General features: G+C 40.7%; 2 protein-coding genes across 6 annotated transcripts; one reads left to right on the top strand and one right to left on the bottom strand.

Annotated features, from left to right (window-relative positions):
- Positions 1–153: 153 nt before the first annotated feature.
- Positions 154–7,588, top strand: hnrnph3 (heterogeneous nuclear ribonucleoprotein H3 (2H9)). Of its 4 annotated transcripts, none has more exons than XM_084541479.1 (11): positions 154–364; positions 1,200–1,292; positions 1,668–1,823; positions 2,179–2,340; positions 3,406–3,544; positions 4,338–4,537; positions 4,738–4,833; positions 5,363–5,502; positions 6,036–6,171; positions 6,436–6,492; positions 6,608–7,588. In XM_084541479.1, the coding sequence occupies exons 2-11, from the start codon at positions 1,205–1,207 to the stop codon at positions 6,685–6,687; spliced, it is 1,254 nt and encodes a 417-aa protein (XP_084397605.1). In that variant the 5' UTR covers positions 154–364; positions 1,200–1,204; the 3' UTR covers positions 6,688–7,588. The 4 variants fall into 4 exon arrangements, with proteins under 4 accessions (XP_084397605.1, XP_084397606.1, XP_084397604.1 ...); XM_084541480.1 differs by having other exon boundaries at positions 202–244; positions 2,179–2,322; XM_084541478.1 differs by having other exon boundaries at positions 202–244.
- A 128-nt stretch (positions 7,589–7,716) lies between these two features.
- On the bottom strand, positions 7,717–24,717 carry rufy2 (RUN and FYVE domain containing 2; the record flags this gene model as incomplete). Of its 2 annotated transcripts, none has more annotated exons than XM_084541477.1 (19): positions 7,717–10,436; positions 10,861–10,941; positions 11,067–11,115; positions 11,366–11,460; positions 11,611–11,740; positions 11,987–12,106; positions 15,895–15,992; positions 16,097–16,171; positions 17,185–17,277; positions 17,367–17,483; positions 17,704–17,805; positions 17,908–17,977; positions 18,234–18,299; positions 18,395–18,459; positions 19,515–19,638; positions 19,756–19,857; positions 20,906–21,023; positions 21,141–21,314; positions 24,642–24,717. In XM_084541477.1, the coding sequence occupies 19 exons, from the start codon at positions 24,715–24,717 to the stop codon at positions 10,293–10,295; spliced, it is 1,899 nt and encodes a 632-aa protein (XP_084397603.1). In that variant the 3' UTR covers positions 7,717–10,292. The 2 variants fall into 2 exon arrangements, with proteins under 2 accessions (XP_084397603.1, XP_084397602.1); XM_084541476.1 differs by lacking the exon at positions 24,642–24,717 and adding an exon at positions 22,760–23,436.
- Positions 24,718–26,016: the final 1,299 nt, after the last annotated feature.

Here is a 26,016-nt window from a genome sequence, read left to right as displayed (position 1 = left end):
GCAAGATATAAAGTTCAGTGAAGATATTATTTTAATTTTACAACATCCCTTATACGTTATTTACCATTTATTTTATTAATATTATTGTTGGTGTTTTCTGTAATTGTTACGGTTAATCTGATTTAGGAGCGACGTTATCGTTCATCTGCCGAAGTCTCGCGATAACATACCTGAGCGGTTTTGCTTGCAGTGTCACCTGAGGCTCGGGGCAGGAGAAGGAGGAGACCGGAGACAAGAGGCGACTGTGAGACAACTTTACCGTTTTCAGACATTTGCCGCTGACGACTGACATATCTCTACCGGGGGATTAATTTTAATACCCAGTAATAGCGCACGGCCGTTGGAACGTGAACTAGTTTGCCTTGTAGGTTTGACCGCTGCCAGTGTCCTACAGTTAGCCTTAGCTGCTACCCTGCTAACTGCTAACTTAGCAAGCTAACATTTTCACGTCAGACTGACCGTAGAGAAACGTTAGCATAAATGCTAACCCGGTATCCAGGCTGGCGGACATTCATCTGTAGCGAACTTTAAAGAAGCAACTTTAATAACTCGTATATATCGACTTGTAAGGATATATTCGGAGTAGTCTTAGGAGACCGTTTAGGGTAAACTGTTAGCTAACAAAGCTCTTGATTTTCAACACTTAGGTACACAGTTGGAAGGAGGAAGTATCAAACGTTAGCGTATTTAAACTCTTCACAGTTGTAGTAACGCGTATTATAGTGTCAAATTAATACATATTTTCTACTGGAAGTATGTAATGCAAGTCACTGCGTAGAGTTTATGATTTTGACCTTGTCAGCTGTGTACTTTGTTATGAGCTGTAAAATGATTGAGTTGTTGGTAACATCAGTTTAAGTTCCTTGCAGAAATTCTGTTATGTAAATATATAACATGATAACTGAGCAGCAAGAAGTCACACTCATTATTCCTCATCGCTTTTAATAATGATTGCGCAATTATGCTAAATAGAAATAAAAGTGTGTATGTCTTTGAAAAGTAACAGCAGAGCCAATGACCAAAAGGGCTTTAGTCCTTAATTTAGATCTGCCACCAGATCTAGCACAGTGACCAGTGCTTGTAGGTCAGGGGACACTGGAAGCGCAGTGTTTGACCATGACAGTGTTATCAGTTGATTTATAAATATTACTGACACACAAATTAACTGTCTTTCCCCTGTATTCTGCTCCCTGTGGCAGTGAGGATGTCTTTGAATGATGAGGGTTACGTGGTCCGGATCAGAGGACTTCCCTGGTCCTGCACACAGGAGGAGGTGGCCAGTTTCTTCTCTGGTGAGAATACGTACATCTTTATAGCCTGAGGCACGAAGTCAACTATTAGTGTTGAATGTGTCTTTATGTTTTACAGTTTTAAACATTCTTTGAAACTGTTCAGAGTTGTTTGTGTTGCAGTATTAAAGAATATGAAGAATTTACAGTCAGAATAGTTGAATATTAGGAGAATTGATTGTCACTGTCATTGCTTTTGGCTATTCAGGTCACAAGTGCAGTATAGTTGGTCTCATAGACATTAGATTCGAGTTTGTATTCACAAATCTTGTCTGGCCTCTACATCCCTTGTTGTAATGTACGTTATTTGATCATGTGTTGAAATGTCTAACAGCCGGCATCAGTTTAATAAGTTGAACTCATCTCATCTACATGCAGACTGTGACATCGTGGGAAAAATAAATGGAGTGTGTTTCACGTATTCTAAAGAAGGCCGCCCCAGTGGAGAGGCATTTATTGAGCTGAAAACAGCCGAGGATTTCAAGAATGCCCTTTCTAAGGACCGTAAATACATGGGACACAGATATATAGAAGGTAAGCAGTAAATACTGTTAACAGCAGAGTGGCAGATTTATAGTTGTTGTTGTTGTAATCTCTTTTTATTTGCTGATTATTTCTATGCATAATTGATGTATTATGCTGACAGTTCAGGTGCAAACTATTCAGTATTTTGTCAGTGTACATATTTCAGAGTTTACATGTCTTATTTATTAAGTTTTGTGTGAATCGGAAAATGTCGGCTGCCCCGTAGCTCACATGTTAACTCACTCCTTTTCATCTGCCTGATTCCTGTCTCTTTCTACCAACACCTATCCTGTTTTTTTGGAAACATGATTTATCCTTCCCAGCGACAGATATGTGATGTTTTGTGTTCGTCTGTCTGAATCAGTGTTCAAGTCGAACCGTAGTGAGATGGACTGGGTGCTGAAACGTAGTGGTCCTGCTGACTATGACAGCTGCAGTGGCTGCATGCTGAGACTTAGAGGCCTGCCCTTCGGCTGCAGCAAAGAGGAGATTGTTCAGTTCTTCTCAGGTACATCAACACTGAAACGTTAGTCTAATTACATCTAATATTGCACTGTAGTGATATTACACCAGTTATGTTAATCCAAGGGATAACTGTGCATCCAGTGGTTTAGTTCTTCACAGCTGACACCGCAGCACAAATGAGAAATGAGACCAAACGACTACAGGTCTCGTAGACTGTAAATACAGTCTAAATAAATGAAAAAGTCCAGTAACTTCCTTCAGAAACCTCCACACATTGAAGTTTTCTCTTATTGATGCATCTCTAAAATTATTCTGGTGACAGTGTTGTGTAATCTGAGTACTGACAATTGAACTTTGATTGGTGCTTTGTACTTTACAGATCAAAGTTGGCAACACAAGAAAAGCCAAGACTAATGTTCAGAGTAGATTGACAGATGCTTCACACTACGCTTAAATATTTCGATGTACAAAATGATTAATTTGAGTTATCACTATATAACATGTCTGTGTGTTATGGCCCACATGTCTAATGTGTGTTTGTTGTTGTAGTTTAGTCATGCTGATCTTGCTAACTTGTCCTTGTTAAGAACTGTTAGTGTGATACTACTGTGTTAGTGCTATTTTAGCCCCGTTTATATGGCTTGGATATCATTGCTTCTAAGTCAGTAATTTAACAATAGGATGAGCTGGGCTGGTTTGGCTGAGGTGAGACAGTCCCATCAAACTGATCTGGGGTCAGAATTAGTAAAATGCTAATTGGCAGCAGTTAAACAGAATAATCAACACCCTAAAAAAAGTCATATGGAGAGAGAGAGAGAGCATTGCCATTCAGAACAAATACAGAAATTATTTGGCTGGCTAACTATATTCGTTTATGTATCACACAAAAAATATTTTAATTATAATACTGTGGCGTATATGCTGACTCCAGGCCAGTGTTTGTTTTATTCCACTGTGGGCACCAGCAAGTCAGTCCTCTGAGATGCCCCGTTATAATTCAGCTGTTGTTTATTCGCCCTCATGACGTATATTAATCCTGAAAGCTCCACTGATGCAGTGGGTGTTGTTCTATCTATTCTATCAGTCTACCTACCGACCTATGTATTTATGTGTGCTTGGGTTGAAGGGTTGAGAATCGTGCCAAATGGGATTACTCTGCCAGTGGACTACCAGGGGAGGAGCACAGGGGAAGCCTTCGTGCAGTTTGCCTCAAAGGAGATAGCAGAAAAGGCTCTGGGGAAACACAAGGAAAGAATAGGGCACAGGTGGGACAGACGGGAAAGGGACGGGCTGGACTGGGTTGGGCTTCTATTGTAGTATTTAACGGGTGGTGATGTTAGAATAATTCTGGCATTAATGGGATGGGTTCTGTTCTGGTTAAAGAATAAGCATGGGTTGCTGTGCTAGTATAATTGTGCTTAAATCACGATAAAATGGTAATTTAATAGGGTGGGTCATGTAATATTTGTAAGAATGATAATTGGAGGGGTTTAAAGAATCTATGTATTGTAATGAAATACTGTATGTTGGGTTGAAAGCCTATGTATCCGATCTTTAAGTTGAAGTTGGTGTGATAATTTTATACCATAGACAGTTTTCCGGTGGTCATTTAAGACCTGGGAGTTTAATCGTAAACATTTGGGTATATTAGACTATTTATTGCTCTTCCTTTATACCATTACCACATCTATTGTATAGATAATAACTGTGGAAGAGGGGATTAAGTGTAGAATTAGACAGCCTCTACCACTGGCATTTCTGCTGAGCTAAATCAGTAAAACAATCAAAGCAGCACCTAAAAGCCCTGTAAGGATTTTTTTTAAGCGTGAGTAACAGTGGTGAGGTTGCCATAGAAATTCTTTACCACAGCCCTAAGCCCAGCTAATGATGAGATATGGTTGCTCTGTCGTTCCGACCACTATTTAGTTTATTTATCCTTTGTGTGTTTATCTTCTTTCTGTGTAAATCATATCTATGTTTGTAACCCGAGCTGAGCCACTTCTACAACTGAATCCTGTCCTCTGCCCCCTTTCATCCCACGGGCCTCTCATGTTACAGGTACATAGAGATTTTTAAGAGCAGTCGTAATGAGATCAGGGCCTACTATGAGCTGCCCCGGCGGGGAATGGGAGGCCAGAGACCAGGGCCCTATGATAGACCCATGATGGGGGGCCCCAGGGGAGGGTTTTTTGGACCGGGGCCTGGCCGTGGGGGAGCTCTGATGGAGACGATGAGGAGTGGAGGAGGTTATGGTGGAGGTAAGCAAATGTTTGCATTTGTACTTACAGTCCAAATAGAGACACAAGAACACCACAAGTATAAACAGATGTTTATTCATCATGACATTTAACATGCAACTGTTTTTATGGTACAACGAGCAGCCCTGCTGTAAGTGTGTAGTGTCTCCTGTAAGTGTTAAATTACAGTCTTGAGTTTTTCCTTGTTGCTTTGTCTCCAGGTTACAGCGGCTTTGACAACTACAATGGTTTCAGCAACTACTGTTTTGGCAACGGCATGTTTGATGAGCGAGTGAGAGGAGAGAGGGGAGGAAGAGGTAAAGTTCAAACCTCATTTAGCTTCCAGACTGTGGCATGTAGACGCTCTGAATTAATGTTTGAAAGCCTCAGTCTGTACTTACGCTTTAGTACCACTCCTAAAAAGCTAAAATGTTTCCACTATATCTTTGTGTCATCTTCTCTAATTTCAGATAAACAATTGGAAGTTTTGGCTCAATTTTAACAGGAATAAATAAAACTCTGATTGGGTTTTGTTGAGCGGTGGCTTTTCACATTGTAGTTTGTGTTCCCCAAAACTGAACCGACACAACTCATTGGAAATTTTATAAAGGTTTCACACCGTTATGGAAGAAACAGTTATCCCTTTAAAAACCTGGTATTGGTTGTATGTTTCCTTTTTTTAATCTTCTGTTTTGTTTAATTCACATAATGCAAATTAAAAGCAGATGTATATTTACTGCTACTGTGACCAAGCAATTTCCCTTTTGGGTCAATAAAGTTTATCTGAGTCTAAGTTTATCAGATTAGTGCTCTGTTCAACAACACTGAAAGTTGTCTTGTTTGTAGATGTGTCTGTGCGCTTCCAGTCAGGGATGGGAGGACATGGTTATGGTGGACAAGGAGACGGTGGCTCGGGCTTCCACAGCGGCCATTTTGTCCATATGAGGGGTTTACCTTTCCGTGCCACAGAGGGAGATGTTGCCAAAGTAAGAAAACTGTTTGTTTTTTTGTTTTTTTTTCTATACGTTAAACCTGCAGGGCTGTCTTTTAGCAGCACTAGATACCGTAGACATTACTGTGCTGCAGTTTTGTCTATGGCTTTGTTTTTAATTTATTTTTTTGGGCATCCTCTAATATCTCATGAGACTGGTATCACGTGACAGTTCTCTCAAGACCGGGAAACAAGATAATTATTGTTAGGGACAAGAAGCTCCAACTCAGAGAGCACCGTAGACACAGAGAGCTGTTTGGATTGTATGATGTATGATGACAGAGAAGAACTGCACAAAATCAAAGCACCAATGACAACATTAGTTTAGTGAAAATCTGTTTTATTACCAAGTAACACTGTTTGGAAATTGAAATTTCTCTAAATAATTGAAATTGAATTGAATCCAATCAGGACCTTTTGAATCTGAGTCAAATCAAGGAAATCCGTAGTGATATCCATTTCTGTTGGTCAGTGTAAAGTAGTTTAGTACTTGAAAGTACTAATTGTTTTGTTCTGTTGCTTTTTCAGTTCTTCTCTCCTTTGAATCCGTTGAGGGTCCACATCGATATGGCTCCAAACGGCAAGTCGACAGGAGAAGCAGATGTGGAGTTTCGCTCCCATGAAGACGCTGTGGCAGCCATGTCCAAAGACAAAAACCACATGCGTAAGTTCTTCCTTATTCTTCTTCAGAGTTTGTGGCCCTTTGGTCCCAAGTGGACAGTCACTAACGTCATGTAAACTAATTTAAAGACAGTTAAGAAAACTATTTTAAACTTTGACCTATGCTCCAATGTTCTGTAAACAAAGCAGAGAATTTGGAAAGTACTTTTCCTGGAAGTGTTGAGATATTTTGGATAATACTGGAGGTAGCAGTGGAGGTAAATCTAACTTATATTTATGTAATGATGGAGTGATGTTCTCTCAACAGAGCATCGCTATATTGAGCTGTTTCTTAACTCAACGGCCAGTGGAGCGTCTGAAATGAGTGAGTCTTCATAAACAGTTTTCATTAATCCTTGCCCATATTGTTGTTATCATGTGTACGTACATGTATAATTTCATCCATTTCACAATAACTCAACTTTTCAAACCTGTTTCAGGCCGTGGCGGTGGTGGTTACTATGGTAACTCAGGAGGAGGCGGAGGCTCACGGAGCAGTGGGCTGCGAGGTGCCTACTGATGATGTCATCCCACTCCTCCAGTCCATCCTGGCGTTTGTCTCACGTCTCTTTAGGCCCCATTCGATCAGTTAGCATTTCTAAGCAGGAAAGCTGATGCAGAGTCACTCATTCGTTACAAGACAAACGTTTAGTTAATACAGAGTTGTTGTAAAGCTTCACCCCAAGTATAATACCAAATATGACCTTAACAAGCACTATCTTCACACCATTCCTAAAAGCGCACAAAGAACTAAAAGACTAAAACAGCTTGTCACTGTTAAGATGGAGCTGATAGGAGGTGCCGAACATGGATAATGGGTCATGATGGAGAGTTCATTTATATCTGATGTTTTAAAAACATTTACATATTGTAATGTAGTTGATCATAGTTCGTACAAATATAAAAAGAAAATTTTGCGGAGTACCACACAAAGGTACTTTTTATTGTGTGATCTGATTAAGAGAAATCAGTTTTGAATGGCATAGGACACAGTGAGCAGCTGTGTTGTTTGTTTCATAAACAAAAACAAACTGTTTGGTGGCGCTGCACTGTCAGGACCGAGCATGGTCACTTTGAGTCTGATTACTTGTTATATTACTTTTGGAGTATGTGTTGACGTTGATGATTGCAAGTTTTTCTCTGGGTGAGTAATAGTTTTTTCCTTATTGTAATTTCTCACCCTGACTGATTCATATTGGATTTCAGATCAGCTTTCCTGATTCGAAAAGCTTTCTAAATGTGAGCCAGTGTGTGTTTTTTATGTATGTTTTCACAGTTCATTACAGAATTTAAAACTAAGTTGAATATTATATTCCACTCTCAAAGAGTGGAAGTAAAATAAATCCTCTATATTTGAGCTGTAATATAGCTTATGCAGCTGTTGTACATTTTGCCTAATAAATTTTATATTTAATTGTCGACTTTGATATCATGTTTGAGAAAATGTTGGCGTTGTGGTTGCAAATAAATTTGAATTCACAGATGTGTAGTTGAGAAATGATACTGATTCAGAGGATCAGTATGTAGAATTAGTAGCATCCAGTGGTGAAGTTGGAGATTGCGACCAACTCAATACACTCTTCACCCCTCCTTCTGTAGAGCCAGTATTTGGTTTGTTTGTTCTGGGTTGCTAAGGAAACATTGGAAGGCTCCATGAAGAAACAGCCACTAGCTATGTTTTAAATGAAAGTACAATTTGAATATATTTTGTTATTTAGGACTATTTACATTCAGCTAATAGAGCACCTAAATCCTACACACTGAAGCTTTAAACTGGACACAGGAATAAAATCAGAAAAAATGACAGTACACAACATGAATCCATCTGTTTGTAACTTGATTTAATCAAACTGCTACACAGTCAAGGCAACAGACTGTTGGCAATATAGTTAAACTGGCAGGATTTAGTAAGCTACCGGGCCACAGTGATTATCAACATCATTTATGTACAACATATCAACACTGTACAAGTCCCACTGAAAGCTGGGAGACTTACAAGACTGCACAAAAAAAAAAAAAAAAAGACTGGCCTGGGTTCAGTTCAGAAACACCTGCCTTTAACACTTACTGATGACGTGATAAACTCGTCATAGTTTAAGAATATTTGAAACAAGAAAACACTTTTTCTTCTGAAATGAACCCTGGCCTACAGTCTACTCATGGGAATGAATACTTCCAGCTCTTGAACAAAAACACCAGTTGTAAACATTGTACAAAACCAGCATATGCTCTGGATTTCATTTTATAACCCGTCACTGAAGACTGCGTACTTGACAGTAATCAGCTTTAGTTTGACAGCACAAGCACAACACCAGTATAAAAGTTGATTTGTATTTTGAAAAGGAAACAAAATGGTTTAGAGTTTCAAACTTTCCTCTTTCAGGAATGGAGCAGCAGTAAAATCTGATTCTTCTAAAACATCTGATTACAACTGACAGGGAAAGATCAGACATGTTCCCCACACTTCTGAAGTCAGTACAAATGAATGTGCATACAACACAAAATTAAATATAAATACTCTCAATCTATATTTCAGACAATATATGATTGACAAGTGTTCAAACATACTGTGTCAGAAATCAGTTGTACCTCTAGTGAAGTGGCCATGTTGTAAGCCATCAGTGGTTCATCGACAGAAGAACGAGCCTGACTGAACTCATCTACCAGAGCCGACTGCTTCTGTTGCTTCTCTTGGTCCATTAAGCTGCATTAGTGTCTCAAACAAACAGTGAACAGTCAAATGTGTCTGATCCAGATTGTTTCCTTTGACATTTCTACAGAAATCCTCACTGTAGAGATGTAGGACTCGGTTTGGCAGCATGAGAAGCAAAAGCAAGCGGTATTCAATGCATTTACACAGGCACATATGGCACCAACGCAACGTTAAAATGCTAATTTCAGTTCCCTTCAAAGTCACGGCCCCATGGGGAACTGGTCTAGTCTAGTGTCAGCAAAGCTCCAACTGCCTGAAGCTGTAAATGTTCCTGAAATTAGTCTGTAGAAGTGTGACTCACTGCACAGTGACTACTGATACAGTTTAGTTAAAGAGCTGACCTGTGGTTTTTGTGTGTGTAAACACACACAAGATATATTCATGTAGTTCCTGTTAGACAGCTACTATTAAAACAGACCAGTTTCATTTTGTGCTCACAGCCGACAGAAATATGTCATGTTTATTTCAGCATGGTTCATTTGGATTTGTTCTGTAGTGCCTGTGTAAACGCTATCTTAAGACCTTTGAGTTCACTTCACTCCATCTTAAAAGAAAGTGCTTATAAGGCCGCTGTACTCCAAGTGTAAACTGTAATCTCATCCATTTGGCTGATCGGTTAACAGTCTGAGGCTTGACACATGCATCATAACGGGAGGTTTGGTTCAGAGAACTGTCTGCATTTGGCTGCAGCTGTGCTCATCTGTCAGTGCAGTTTCTATTTCAGCTCTTTGTGAAGTTGTTCCTTCTTTCATAACTGAACTCGCTCATTACCCGAAGCTTAACCAAAGCCTGACCTGCTGATCAGTGTCAGTGTGTGGGAAAGACAGCAGGGATGTGGTTCATTGTCACACTCCACATTTACACCCGTTGTGCCTTTCAGAGTCTGTTTTTTTTTTTTGAATGTGATCGCCAGTCAGAGCAATCGATGAAGATGTCACTAAGCTTTTCAGCTTTTTTTTGATTCCGCTGAACCCTGTGCTGTAAACTGTGCAGTAGAAGTTTAAACATGGTTCCTTCATTATGTTTTTACCTTAGTGTGCATCACATATATTTTGTGTTTTGAAAGTGGAGCTGTCAGGATAATTTTCCGCAGTCATTGCTGTTAACCACCAATAATTCTCACTCATCAGTTATCAAAAGAAAAACTTGTTGCCCGTGTTAAAGCAGACTGACAGCCTCCCCCTCCTCCTCCGTATCTGATTACAGAGTGAGAAAGATGCAGGCTTGTATATGAGGGACTTTTTCGAACAAAAAAAACGAATGTATCGAGCATTCATGCATATGGTCCACGGCTAGCAGCAAACACCGTCAATAAAAGTTGTGGGTCTTACAGAGAAGTGGAGAGCTGATATTTACGAGCCGGATCTCAGATTGTTTTCCAGCTGTCCTGAGAGGAGAGGAGCAGGACTCTCTCACGTAGGATTGGAGGAGCATCGCTGGAGGAGGAGGGCGTGGCAGGTGTCACAGACTCTAACTGGTTTGGGGGACGCCGGCAGAGGAAGCTCATTGTCAGAGCAGCTGTTACAGAAAATCTCCCCGCAGTTCCTGCAGTGGTGCTGTAGACAGACAAAGAGAGGTAGGGAGTCAGCAACTAGGAGTATGAAGGAGACTATGGTAGAGATATTTAAGTTACAAACGTAACCATGGTTCTATGAAACGGAAGCAAGGTAGCATCAGAGAAATGTTTCTGATCTAAAAAAAAGATTGACCACCAGCTTGGCTTTCTCTAACTGGAGAACGCTAAAGAAGAGAAGGGGCAGTAGACTGCATGTCATATAACCCAACAGTGTTAGTGTACTTTTCTCACTGCCAAAAGCAGCACACTGTAGCCCTGTAGCTTTAAAAAGTAATGCAAGAGGATGTGGCTTACGGCCTAAGCAACAGGTGGAGCCCAATAACTTATTTCCAAGGTTGATTTTGACCACAACTTTCAAGTCTAAATGTCAGTTTCGTGTTATTTGCAGGCAGCTGAAGACAGACCTTTCTTCTTGAGATGGAGAACTCCTTCTCACACAGCTTGCAGTGACTGGCATCTTTGTCCTTCAACCAAACCTGACCTCCCTGAAACAGCATCACACATCATTAGTTTCCTCACTTTGCATTACACTTGGTACAAAACAGCAACGTCACTAATACAAGTAACTGTATTTAAAAACGTAATACTATCAAGTGTTCTGCTTCGTTACCTGAAGTGCTTTGTTGGCTTCTTTAATGTCTTCAATCTTCATTTTGGATCTGATGACGATCACATTTAGACAGTGTAAAATAAATGGACGGGCACATTTATCAATCTTGCTTCCTTCTGACATGATCAATACAACAACAGACACGATTTAGATAGAAGAGATTTGCAGCTAAATTAATGAAAATATCTGAACTCCTGTCAATATATTTTTAACATTGTCCATCAAAAACAACAACCATCAAATTGAATTGAGCACTAAAGATCTAATAAACCTAGACTGATTTAATAAAGTTGACATACTCGCTGAGTTTGGAGCCTAACTCCTCCAGAGCTTGTTCCTGGTCCTCACAGATGGTCTTCAGCTGAATGTTTTCATCCTGGAGACGATGGAACTCCTGGAAACCCGGAAAAAAACAAACAACAGATGGCATGCATTAGATTAGATCAACTATATATTACATGTGCTTACATTTGTCATATATACACAGATTCACACACACACACACACTTAATGAAACCTAAACAAGGTGTGTGTCTTGTCTCACCTTCTTTAGTCCATTGATCTGCAGAGCCTCTGTGCTGAGCTGAGCCACCGTGTCTCTTTCTCTGTCCAGATCGTTTTGTAATGTCTGTCTCCACTCCCTCTCTATCTTTAGGTCTGTCTCCAGCTGCTGGCTGCAGGTGCGCCGCAACCATACATATAGAACAAAATCATGTTAGATGACTGAGATTTTTATCTTGAGCAGTTTCTTAAAGGAGATGTGCAAAGCTTTATTATTTACAGTGATGCTCCGTGGTTTAAGAGACATAATAAGTTTCAGTTGTAAAGTATTAGCTGGTTTAGCTACGCAGCTTCTCTATGTGACATGCTCATGTCGATGAAAATCTACCAGTCAGTCTAGGTCTAGGTGTTTTGCTTACAGTTGTTTTTCTCTGTGTTCAATCTGCCGCTGCAGGCTGTCGGCCTTGTTGGCAAAGTCCAACTTGAAGCGCCTGGTTCCCTCCTCGGCTGAGGTGCGGTGCCTCTCTGCTTCCTGTAATCTGCACCATTATAACCAGGGACAAACTCAGGACCATGGAGAGAAAAAACTGGGAGGAAGGAGGGGGTTGTAGAGGGAGAAAACAACAGAGGAAGACTGGAGGGAGGATGGACGGTAAGGAGGGAGGTTAAGGACATGAAGTTTCTGGTAGTAAAGATGAAGGGGATGTGACTGAGGTTGGAGTGAAAGGAGGAAGTAAAACTGATAAGTGTGGAACAACGACAAAGGGATGAGATTATAACTGTGGAGGTTCAAAACAGAACAGGAAGGAATACAGGAAGGCTGATGACTAAATAAAGATGCATGATGACACGATGATGGAAAACGATCCAACTGAATGGAGGATAACAGCTAACACAGCATCAGAGCGCTCTCAGAGTGAACTCATCAACATGATACCGTCCATATTTACCTCACTTTGATTCACAAGTTGCACAGTTTTTCAACCAATATTGCACAACGCTTGTTTCCAGGATATGATCGTTTAAATGAAGACGAATGAACATGGAGGAAAAAGTCAAACCACACCCGGCACCTTCAAAACATCTAACTTTATTGATCACGGTGTTAAAAGACAGTATTTGTGAGTTTTAAACAGCTGTACTGAGAGTTTCGTCTTCTACAAATCGAGAGTATTATGAACACGGAGCTAGGATAGGTAGAATGATTACTTCCTGATATATCACAAAAGTCAATAAATATGCCAAAACGAACACAGCAACGCATTTCCCTTGACAGAAGCTCCAGAGGTTTATAGCTGTGTGACTACAATTCTATACACTTGGCTCAGCTGTCTGTTCTGCAGACACAAGACACGTGAATTAGTACTAAAGCTGCTGGTCCCGCTGATTAGTTTACATCTAGAAAACTCACTATTTTCAGTTTAGGCTAATTATTACTTAAGGAGTAAGTCCAGAATCACTCCCTTTTTAAGGGTTAGTGAACTATATTTATTCTCAGCCACGTTATTTGAGAGTCTGAGAATGAAATTGAGTGCTTTCTACAACGAGACTTTTAGTGCTTTGTACTGTATGTACATCACCTTCTGCTGACAATCCTACCACAAACTTTGTAATATAACATTACATCCCTTGTTAGGGGTGAAGCCTCAAACTGCTCAGTGTCTATCACATAGAACTAATTAGGGAGAGAATGAGGAACTGATTTTGAACACGGCGAGCATCGCCACAGCCGATCAGAAGCAGGTCAGGAGGCGCAACACATGCAGAGCAAACCAGCAACAAATTACAAGCAGGAGGCTGCGCAACCACACTCCTGTCACACTAAACATCTGTAGTGAACCTCAGTGACTCGCTGTGATTAAATGCAGTGGCGGAAACTGACGGTTTTCTGCTCTTGCTCTGTGACCTGAACGGTGCCGGCTGCATCAAAGCCCAGATCTCAGCTGAGCCAACAGGGAAAAAGTAATTAGCCGACACAAGGTCAGGAGGATGTTTAGGGATTAAATGTTGTGTCTCCAGATTACAGCTCCCACCTGTACTTTATTCACTTCATCTTAACAGAAAACAACAAAAGCAGCCTGAATACTACAATAGCTCAACTCTTGTTACTGGTGGCTCAGAGTGTTGGCAGCTAAAACCACTCAGTAGTTGTGACATGAGTGTGAGAGACCACAGTTCATTCTAGCTCACGATAACTAACAAAAACCCTAGGATTACTATCTTATTCTTTTTGTTACTGCATATAAACTGACTACTGCAAACAGGAAGAATGTGTTAAATTTCTCTATGTGTGTCCATGCCTGAGCTTCTGAGTGAACAGATAAAGTAGTGTATGATTAATTCTTCAGTTTCTGTTAACTGCAGTAATATTCAGACAGAAACTTTCCCTCACTGTTAGCATGTAATATCATGAACCATGCTGCAGTGATCTCTGCAAGATCTATAAGAACCCGGGAACCCAGTCCAGTTTCACCTGATTCTGTGGCAGCTCTCGGGCCCTAAAATCATCCAAATATTGTGTGCAAACAAAAAAAAAAACCAAAAAAAAAAAAAAAAACAGGAATGTTCCTTTAAGTTAAAGTCAGTTTATTCATGCGTGCATGTCCTCAGAAGGAGATGTCCTTGACTAGCTTGTACTGGTGCTCTGTGTCTGTGCTGGCACACTTAACAAATGACATAGCAAGCGTTCTGGTCTGACTGAGCAGATCCTTATCGCTGCACAGAGGAGCAGGGACAAAATCAAGGAAAAAGAAAATCAAACATGGAGGTTTCAAGGGAGCAAAATGAATGGATGGATGGCATAAAAGAGACGAACAGAAGGGAGGGAAGAAGGAGGAAAGAAAGGAAGGAAGAAAGGATGTCAATACATCAGTATTCTAAGTGGCCCCGGTTACACAGAACACCTTTTGTGACTTTACGCATCACAAGCACAGCAGGAAGTGTAAATGAATGGAATTAAACCGTGGAAATCTGATTTCAGGCTACCACGTTCACCCTGTAATCAGATTTCTACTTTCTTTCTGTCTGGATATGTTTCCTTTCAGAGTAAGTGTGAGTAATGAGAGGAGGTTGGCAGGAGAAGGAGAGAAAGGTAATGTAGAGGACAGATGAATGATCTGTATAGAACTACACGCCCAACATGAAAGATTTAAGCCTGGACAGAAACTACTGCACTGTCTGGATGTCCCTAAAGAAAACAACATGATCAGTTTCTGAGGTGGTGAATTTTCTGTCATTAGCTGATAAATAATTGTAACAAAAACGTGTAACCGGGGTCTGTATCCTGCAGCACCAGCCTACATCAACCTTAAAACCAGTAAAAAATAAAAACTTTTACAACCAATCACAAATAGGACTGAACAGATTTAAACCAATGGGAGAGGAGAGGGGCGGGATGGACAGTGTTGACTGGGAGACGATGGAGTGAGGGAGGGAGGATCATAAAGCTTCAATGAGCCGGCAGACAGGTACAAGACGACAGATATGAAGCACTTACACACCAAAGGACATGATGAAAGGAGAACAGAGAACTTAGCATGCATGAAAATATCTGGCGTGTGTTTTTATCAGACAGGATATATAAAGGCCTGCAGGGTTTCCACAAGGAAATTATTAAATAATTACAGAGGAATCTATTTTGTTAGTTGTTGGCGACCTAATGCATCTGCTCCTCTCTGAAGGTTCATGCTCAAAGAGGTGGCTTTAAATCTATATTTGTTTTATATTAACAGCACCACAAACTACATTGCCAATACAGCTGAACTACCAACTTGTTTAGACTATTCTATATAAAGTGAACATTATACTGGATTCAGTGCAGGACTGCTATATTAGAATTCATTTCACTAGTGTTCCTAATCAAGTGTATGCTAACTAATGGATCAGAAAGCAAAGTGACATCACATCCCACATTGTTGTGTCAGGTCAAAACCCTCATCACTTCAGCTGTAAATTCATTGTGAGACATTTGGTGTTTGCAGGATCCAGCAACAAGGATTTCCACCTCAAACTGTTCCCTTGAGGAAACCCTGAGCACCGGCGATGAGAAAGTAAACTTATTATTATTATTATTTCTCATGTCCTCCCCAAGTCCTTTTCTGCATAGCTACAACATGAGGACTCTTAGCTCTTAATACTAACAATTATTCACTTAATAATAAAACATTTAATTTGAAATTCTAGAAAAAAGGGAGAGCATCAAGTTGTTTTTAACACTTTTTAAAGTGTCTCAGAGACCAGCAGAGACCAGCTGGGTGAACTGGGGAAGCACATGGGATAAAGTTACTAGATTAGTGTGCGCTGTGCCTTTCCAGGCAGCGCATCTCACCTTTGCTCCAGCTGCTTCATGGTGGCAGTGATCTGGTTGGTCTTCTCCTCCAGACGGACGATCATATCGTTCTTCTTCTTCATCTCGTCGTCGGACGACTAACAAACGAGAACGACTGGCTTTCATAAACAGTAGTGGTGAGTAATGATTACAGTATTTATCCTTCATTTCTTTAACTTCTAGATGATACCAGAGCCTGTACCTGCATCTTCTGGTACATTTCTACGTTGATGGCTTTGACCTCGTCCAGTTGATGTCTCAGTCCGATCAGTGTGTCCTGTTAATCCAAAGTCAAAGCCATGGTGGGACGTTAGAGGAGAGGAAAGTATTTACCCTCAGAATACGAAGCAGATTGAGTTCATTTAAAATGATACACAAAGAAGGTGAAAAGTTAAATGGACATGAAAACACATGAATAAAAGAGATGGGGGACTAGGAGGCAAATATTGTATATAAGGACGGATGTCAAAACATTAATTAGCAGCAGTGAAAAGCAACCTGCTCCCTGTGACTGACTGAATATGAATGGAAAACATTACAAGATTTTTTAATAACACCAACCACACAAAGCAGATCATTGTCATATATTGTGGCGGTGCCCTTCTATCACCCTTTACTGGTGATCTCTAAAGTAATACATAATACAACAACCTCAAATTGGAAAAACAATTGGACAAAATCTGAAGAATCTGGACAAATTTTACTGGATACATTTTGCTGCATTCTTAATCTTAATCTTAATTCAGTCAGACTTTATAACTGTATAATGTGGATTTGTTTAACTGGACTAAAATCTGTTTACCTAGTCCCTTTTATTTTTGTTATATTGCTCTTCTCTCAGAATTGACTGTTCAGAAAAACAAAAATGATGTATGGAAATGTAAAGTGCTACTTCACTTTTTTTAACTGCCGGTTTACTATGGCAGTTAAATAGACTTAAATAGACACAGTATATTCACTTATTTATACAACATAGTCTTCATAATTGTGTGCATGTTTATATTTCAGGTAAAAATGATTGGGTATGGTGAAATATAAATAGAGTAAAGTACCAGTCAATGATACAAATGTTTTCAGGTTAATTTTCAATGGTTTTAATGATCCCAGCAACCTCCTTGCAAAACTAAAAAAAAGTTCAGAGTTCACGTGTTGATAAAAATATGGCTGCTAGACATCTTTAAATTTACCTCAGAAATGACTGAATCCAGCATACTGTCAGCATAAACACAGTCCCTATATTTCCTACTTCCTTTGTAACCAGATACGATAAATGAGTAAATACGTGCTCACCTGTTTTTCGTGAATATCTTTTTCCAAAAGTTTCATGGCCAGCTCCATTTCCTGTTTCATCGACACCTGGACGACCAACTCATTCTCCACATCCTAAAAATTAAAAAAAAAAACATATCATCTGTTATAACACACTTTACACACACACATATACTGTCTATAACACACAGCCACAGTTTGACCTGTCTGAGCTGACATTCCTCTTTCAGTTGTCTTCGAGCCTCGTTGTACATCTCATCCAAACCCTGGCGAGACTGTTTGTAGGTGTCTCTCTCCACTGAAACATCGCCTTGAGTTACCTAGATAAATAAACAGGACCCACAGGACGCTCATGTCAGCCATGTCACATATTATTTGTACCAGTTCATGGTCAGAGCTGGTAACAATAGCTGGAAAATGAAGGACTACGTCTACTTTCAGTTTCAGCAGCAGTTTGAACAGAAAGACATAAAAAGACATTGATTCGTTGTGTTATCAGACAGCAATATATTTGTTGTATGTGCATGTATGATTGTGTACCTCTAAATGTTGTTGTGCCTTCAGCAGAATAAGGTTGTTTTCGCTCCTCAGCTGCTGGTTTTCTTCCTGAAGTTTGATGATGTTGTTCTTGGCTATGGCTAACTGCAGACACAAACACATGCAGCAGAGTTTCACAGTAAACTTCACATCAACACTTGGACTTCATCTGAGCATGCAATCTGTGAGACGTGAGACGGGTCTCACCTCTTCTATGAGTTTGGAGTTGGATTTTTCCAAAGAGTCGACTCTGCCCTGAAGACCATGAACTGTGGAGCTGCACACAAAAAGACTTAGTCTGTATTTTAATTAATCTTTCAGTAGGGTGAAAAACATCTGGACCAGCTGAAAGCTAAACCCTGGCCGTGTTTTATTTAATTAACACGAAGGAGAAGGTGCATGAGTACAAATGTTTTAACAGAAAATTTGCTTTCCATGAGCGTCCTCTAAGCTCATACTCTTCGTCACAGCATGATCTCCCTGGTAAAAAGCCTGCAGGCAGGCCTGTTTCCAGTCCCAAACAAAGGTCTTACTTGAGCTGTCGGTTCAGTTCCTCAACATAGTTCTTCTGATCCAAGATGGATGCTATCTGGCTATTCCTGTTGTCATGGAAACAGACGTAAAACACAGCTCTGCATGACATCTGGAGAAAGAAACCAGCTGTATAAAACTGTGAAGAGACGACAGAGCATACCTCTCTTCACTCCTGTAATCGTCAATGTCATTCTTCAAGTACATGGAGAAGTCGATCACCCCAACCTCAAATAGAAAAATAATAAAAAGCTGATATTACTCAAAAGAAGGCACATTGGGACACGCTATGGTTGCACAACCAGTGATTTGAATAAATGAGTCATTGTGCCTTAATTAACTGCAGTCCTCTAGACCATATGCAACGAATACAGATGTTTACAATTACGTGGGTGCACACACAAGTTGAAAGCATAAATAGATGAGTCAATAAGCTGATGAATGTGTTTTCTGACGTTTTTTTAAAGCCCTGAAAACTGTTGAAATTACAAAACAGTCTCTGGTTCCACCTTCTTCAACATGAGGATTTTTCTCTGTGTGGTTGTAAACTGAATTTCTTAAGATATTTCTGAATCGGGTATTTACTATTTCGTAGCATGGCAGAAAGTGATTGATGGGCCAGAATATAATGGTTCTTAATAGTTCTCATCTCTTAATAGGAATCCTCAGAGTGCGTAAGGCTGTTTTGATTTCAATTTATTTTTTTTACATTGTATCATTTACACCTGTTATTAGATCAAAACCTGCCCATAGTTCTCTGTGTGATCTCCCACCTGACTGGATCTGTCTATCAATTCCATGTCACTTCACAATACAAGTCCGGTGTGAACACAGGCTGTGCAAGGTGTTTGCTTTACTGAAAAGTGTGTTTGCACCAAGTCTCCACCCATGGAGTGGAAACATGACACCACAACCTCTGCACTCTGTCCGCCTGATGCCAAGATTAAATGGCTTGACAGACAACTGTTGTCTGCCTTTTTGCTTCCTGAAACTAGAGTACTGTAGATAAACACTTTCAGGTCAATGGTCCAGTAGTCACGGGAAGTAGGGTAACTTATTGTTTTTTTTCTTAACACATAATTGAACTCAATTGCTTTGACTGGTGGGAGCAGAAAATTCATTTTAATCACGGTGAAAACAGCAGATAGACCGACAGTAGAGAATAATTCATACAAGCTGTAGCACAATGACAGCAGATTTTTTCATACCCAGAGCAGGACAATGTTTTAATGAATGCTGTGAATATGTTTGTAGTCAAAATGCTGTTTGAAAGCCATGGCTACCTGAGAGTCCAGGTCCTCGCCTTTGACACACAGGTTAGCATCGATGACGTTCAGGCCCACCAGCAGGCCCACGATCACTGCGCCCTCCTCCTCCAGCATCAGGGCTGAATTCTCATAGAAATCACTGAGGACAAAAATACAACAAACGCTCAAACACCATCCTCCCTTTAGCCTCAATAAATCAAGAATTTTTATAATTTTTTGCAACCAGTATTTTCCCCCATATTCTTCCAGTGTGTACCTGAGCAGGTCTTTTCTGGTAATGAGGAGTCGCAGGTAGTCGGCCAGCCGTTTCTGCATGAGAGCCAGACGCAGCCATGCTCTGGCTCTTCCCAGCGGGGTCCTGGAAAATACACATACACCCCAGAGATAAGGAGATATTTTAAGGATGTTCTAAGAGTCTTAAAGTGGTGGAGCTGGAACATGATTGGACGTGTGTGCTCACATCTGCTGTAGTGTTTTTCTTTCAGCCTCCTGTTAGCGTTCATTTGAAATGACCTGAAAAGTCTTTCATCTTTAAATCTCACAAAAATACAAATTCTGCACATAATGTCTTACTTCCTGATTTGAGCATTTACTGAAATCTCCTGAAAGCTGTGTCGGCTCCTCTGTGCAATGAACCATTCGTTAGTTCAGCATTTCAATGTCTGATCCAAAACGGTCCTTATAACTTCACAGACAGTTTCTAATGTCGTTTATCTAAACCTTGGGTTTGCTAACATGCCGACATGTCTACTGCTCTGACTCAGCACCAACAAAGGAAACAGACTGAGCTCTTCGTCTGAAACAACACAACTCTTCCTCATTTTGCTGGATCGGAGAACACATGAATGTTTCTTACAATACAATGATACGGAAAGCCTGCACATGAATGAGTTTTTGCTGAATCCTGCTTACTGCAGCTACTAGAGGACACTATTTGAGCATTGTGCTAGTATGCAGCACTCCTTTTTTTTCATGTTTATATTTTATTCATCCATATTTGGCACTAATCACAACTCCAAAAAGGTCACAGAAATACTACTTCCCCAATCTGACTGGAGATAAATACACTGCTCCACCATGACTGATATAACGTTGTTTAAAGCTGCCAATTGCCTAAAAATGCAAAATAACTCTAATTTGAATCCGTGTCACATATTTAGAAAATGTGTTTATACAAAAGAGTAATGAAGAATTAAGAAAAGGGAGTAGTGAGTTAGCAGGGACGGGAAAGGTGAAGTGAAAGTAAGTAACACTCAGGTACTTCCCTGATCAGGCTCAGGCTACATTCTCATCTTACTCTTACTTGTGAGTGTGTGGTTGCTGTGGCTCACGTTCTTCCACCAGTTTGCAAGGTTATACAGTATGAGACAAGTATGTGTGTGTGTATACATTATAGTAGTCCTCACTTAAGTCCAGGCAGGTCTCGTACAGAGGCTGAGATCTCTGCTGCCTCAGGACACAGTTTCTCCACCAGCTCCAGAGGACCCCACAGGGACTTGTTGAACCCCAGAAAGGACTTCTTCACTGAAGAAAGAGGACACGTAGGCGTATGCAAATCAACAAATTACACCATTTATGAGTGTTGCAATCTCGCAGACACACAAGCCAATACATACAGTGGATAGTCGGTTTCCCTCTTACCTCTCAGGCCATGCTTGAGGCAGTGCTCCATGACCACAAAGAACTGCTGGAGAGGAGGGTAGTCTGAGTCCAGCGTTCGTCCGAAGCTCAGAGCTGACTCGATCAGCCCTTTAATGCTCAGCTTGGCCATGTTCAGCAGGTTGGCTCGCTCCATGGCCATGGGGTCTCGCAGGGCTGCAGGACGAGAGCCACACACACACACACACACACTTAAAATAACCATGTCAGGAAAGCTCTGCCTCGTTTCTTTAAGATGTGTTGTCTTTTATCAAAATGATAAGAAACTAAATATTTTTTTATGCAGAAATGCTGTACATATTAAACACACAGAGTCATCGCCTGAAAGTCCACACTCTCTCAGCAGTACTAAGCACTGTAGTTAATAAATACTTATGCCTAACCCAACGGAACAAACTGAAAAGACTGAGTGTGTTGTCAGCTCAGGTAAGGTTTTAAGGCTGGTCATTATAACAAACATGCTTAATATCAAATAGGATGAACATCTGCATTTGTGTGTCAGGTCAGTTCAGTAACAAAGACCACAGCATGCAAGAAGAGTCAACAACTCTATCTCGCATCATAATTACTATGGCAAGCCTGTTAACAAAGTACAAAGTATTATCAGATTTTCAGTGAACCCTGAAATTATGAAACAGGCTTAAAAATAATGAATTTGAGTACATTTTCCTACATTGATATTTATATGCATAACTGACTTGTTTCCAGATGTATCTAATCGTAACAAATCCTGCAACTGTCATGTTTCCGTTTAAAAAAAAAAAAGGGACTTGACATTGCTGCCTCACACAGGCGGGCTTTTTAAAACACTCAACATATGGACCCCTAATAAATGTCAATGTGTAGCCAAACACCTGAGCAGGGCAGAATGTACATAGATGTTGCCTAGCGATGAGGAAGACCTTTAATTGGTGCTGCAGGTCGGCCCAGAGGCAGAGACATATCAACAAATTATTTCTTGAGAGGTGCATGACTGCTTGGGAGCCTGAGGCCAATGTGGCCCTAGGGGGGGAAAAAAACAGCAACCATTTGACTACCTGTATTATCACGTGACGTCTACCACAGCACATCTAAAGTTATGGATAAGGAAAACCAGCAAAACTACCAGCTTATCACTCCTCACAATTAACCATTAGACATTTGTATGTTCGACTGCAGTGCATGTACAGTATAAACATTAAATTAATTAAATTTCAGCAAAATGTGTGCAGTCACATTAAGTTTAGCAGGGAGGGCTGGTCAGCAGCACATGACAGTACTGCAACACGAAGGCAAAGCATGATAACCTGAAGGGCAGTTCAATTTGTCTCAGTGCAGCATGTGATGCTTCAGGCAGTTTAGTTGTGTGCTGGTGTTAAGCAGCAGCTCAGGCACAGTAGGACTGATAACGGTAGTAAGAGATGAGGATGTAGCATTAAAGCATGAAAAATCAATCGGCCTTCACACAGGCGTGGTAGTGAGGTAAAGACAACAAAATGTGCTCCAGTTCTTGAGGAGATATAAGATTGGGTCACATTTTGTCAGCATCTAAACCAGACCCTAAATCTGGGGGCCATCAGTTTTTATCATTTACTCCCATCCTGGTGGGGATCACACTCTACCTTGGACAGTCCAGTCTCCCGGTAGAGACGTCCTGTGCTCCGACACTTTGGGCAGGACGTGAATGCTCCCTGAAATAGTCTCGGACGCTTTCCTGGCCAAAGCGAAGATAGGAGCCTGCCATCGCCCGTCTCCTCCACCACCTCCTCCTCCTCCTCCTCCTCTTACTGTGCTGCTACTGCTAGCTTTATCCGCGGCTGCAGATTTCTCCTCCTGAAGTCTCAAAATCCCAAACACCTGAGCTTTTTCCTTGACGCTGTCCGCTTCAGACAGAGCCAGGTCGTGCTCTGCGGGCGATGCCATGTTCAAGTACCTCTGAAACGATTACAGCGATCCGGGCGAAGACACCCAGATTCATACGGTCCGCTAACCGTTAGCGAGCTAGCTGCGAGGCACAATTCAACCGGCGACCATTGTGACAGTCGTAGCATAAAAATACCTGCGATACCACCGGCCACAGCAATGACAGGTCTAACCAGTGTCAAAAATCAACAGTCGTAGCGTTACCGGGCTAAAAACATGGAAATACGGCGTAAGCCTCGCTACATGATGAACGTTATCACCGGCAGCGAAGGCGTACAAAGCTGCTGCTCGGGAAATGTGCCTTCTCCGTACATCGTGGAGGCGTACAGATTTGTTTACAGCCAGCGGACCTAACCGATAGTTGGCTTCTCCGCGATCCCGCTGCACCCTCGGGAGGGGCGGTGTCAGAGACAAGGCTCACAAGACACACAAAAGGCAGCACTACGTAATGACTTTAGCGGCCGCTCTCCTGGCGGTACGCCGCCCCCTGCTGGTGGAGGTGAGAACTGCAGGCCAGACCTTTGTATAATTCAGTTTTCATGTGTGAGGTGGGAAAAACTCTTTTTCCTATAATGTTTACAGCAAGGAAACGTGGTACCTGTACTGTTCTTTAATTACCATAATTTGAGTTTTTGATTCTTGAGTATTTTCACTTTATTGCACTTAATTCTGCACGTATTATTCAGATAAATTATATTGATTGTCCCTTTACATAATGTAAAATAGTTAAATACTTATACCCATAATGTCTTGTTTTTTTTTTTTTGGGGGGGGGGGGGGGGGGTCTCTGGATTTCCAAACGTATACTGAAAATACTGGTGAAAATTTCTTAAACTACAAAGTACAACAATTCAGCTAAATTTAGAAGCACTGCAGTGGAAACAATAAACTCCCACGCAGTCACCAGTGAAGAGCTTTTAGATTAAGACAACAAAGACTGAGAAGTGTTTGTGTGTGGTGGAAAGCTTGATCAATGCTTCAAGTCAAACAAACATGCTGCTTCGAATTTAGTCCTGAAACTACTGATTGGTTTTTATTATCAGTTCATCTACAGATGTTTCTGATTTCAGTCTTAAAGTGTCATTAAACTATATTTTTTTTAAAAATGAGTAAATTCAGGGTAGCGACATAGATCACAAACAAAAGAAGCAAATATTCACATTATAAACAGTATGTCATATCTTGATTGGTGAAACTGAGATGATACTTAAAATCATTCACTACTACAAATTCACTACACTGGCTGGATGAACATGATGATTCATGTAATCTTAAGTCTTGATGCCTTTGAACATCTGGCCTAAGATGAAATCATGAATTATAGCATATTTATCAGAACTAGAGTGAGCACAAAAACTTTTATTTTTAAGGTTTAACAACTTAACCCTAGTGGCTTGTCTGTGAATGGATGTTTTTACTAAACCTTAACCAACCTACTTAGTCTTGCCAATCCTATTTTAGGGCAGTGATTTGAGTGTGGATGTCTTGTAACGTGTTGTGGTGCTGTGTTTGTACGACAACAGAAGACCATAGTATGGGACGTATCAACATACAACATTCAAATAACATTTTCCATCGTACCTTGGTTGTAGGCTAACCGCTCCATACTCTCACTATGAGTGATGCCCCAGCGGTGAAGACTCTGAGGAGAGTACATGGTGAGTGGGACGCAGCCTTCTTGCAAAGGGAATAGGAATAAGTCCCAGATCCTTGAAGTGGTTCAGTCTGCTGTGGTTTCTGTTGAGCCAGAATCACGAAGTCCTCTCAGGTTTTCTGATATCCTAGACAACCCTCCCTCTTAAGCGGCGGTGGACTAATGTGATGTGTTCCGGTTTGGTTGGGGTTTGATCACAGCTTTAAGATGTGATGGGCTTCTGATGATCTGATTAACGAGGCCTGAGGAAGAACAGACAGTAGAGACATTAAGAAGGGGCCAGACACAAGAAATCTTAAAAGCAGACTGGAGAAGACCTTTAATCATCAGCAAACACTGAATGGATTCACACTATTTTGGCTTCATTCATACAAAAAGAAGGGTTGCCTGACCTCCATGATAATTTAAAATCCAGAACACACAGTAAGGCCCAACCCTGGAATGAGTTTACACCTCTGGCTAGTTTGACATTAACTCACCACTCTCATTGGGAGCTAATATAAAACTAGACCAGTAGTCTCAGTCAACTTTTTAAATAGATCAAATTAATAAAATTACAAAGCAGCTACAAATACTATTATCAGGCTGCAAGGGTTTCTCAAAATGTACTTGGGTACATGCGTATATATGTCCTGTCACTGACACAAACATATGTAACTCACATAGACACACCCTTCACTGTCATATCTGCTAATATGTGATAATACCACCAAAAACTGCCAAAAGGACTTTTACCTTTTCTTTCAGTTATGAAGGATGCATCCAGTGGGCATCCACTTCACCATAGTATGGAAATAAAAGCCTCCAACCACACCAGTGACACAATGCTAGCTCCATTACAGCTTTAGCAGCTCGGAGGCTACAGCAAGCGGTATGAAAACACCATGGTTTGTCTTCCTCTTGCGTGGTTTTCTCTTGTTCTCGCTAATAGCTTTGGGCTGACCAGAATCATATGACCAGTTTTGTGCAGCTCTGTTCGCTCCTTAGCTGTTTGTGCAATTGCCTGTGTTAAATCTCTGAATGACTGGTCCCTGTTCAGTCAGCAGAGAATACATGATTCAGGGCGCTGCCACTTCGATGTTGATGTTATTTAGCTTTTTGAAATGTATCAAAAGTGGCAACAATAACTACGTATCATAATTTGTGTTTAAATATGAATTCATGTTAAGTTGATGCAACAGAAAAACACAACAAGTCAGTGCCAGTCATTTAGAATCCACCAGCAACGAATATCAAATTTATACATGACCAAAGCTTTCAGTTAATCACTACACATCATGCTTCCATCTCTCTCCTGCCTCC

The sequence above is a fragment of the Chelon labrosus genome, assembly GCF_963514085.1.
Source record: "Chelon labrosus genome assembly, chromosome: 3".
NCBI classification, from domain to species: Eukaryota; Metazoa; Chordata; class Actinopteri; order Mugiliformes; family Mugilidae; genus Chelon; species Chelon labrosus.
Note: the sequence above shows the minus strand (reverse complement) of the source record. Positions and strands in the feature narration are given on the sequence as shown.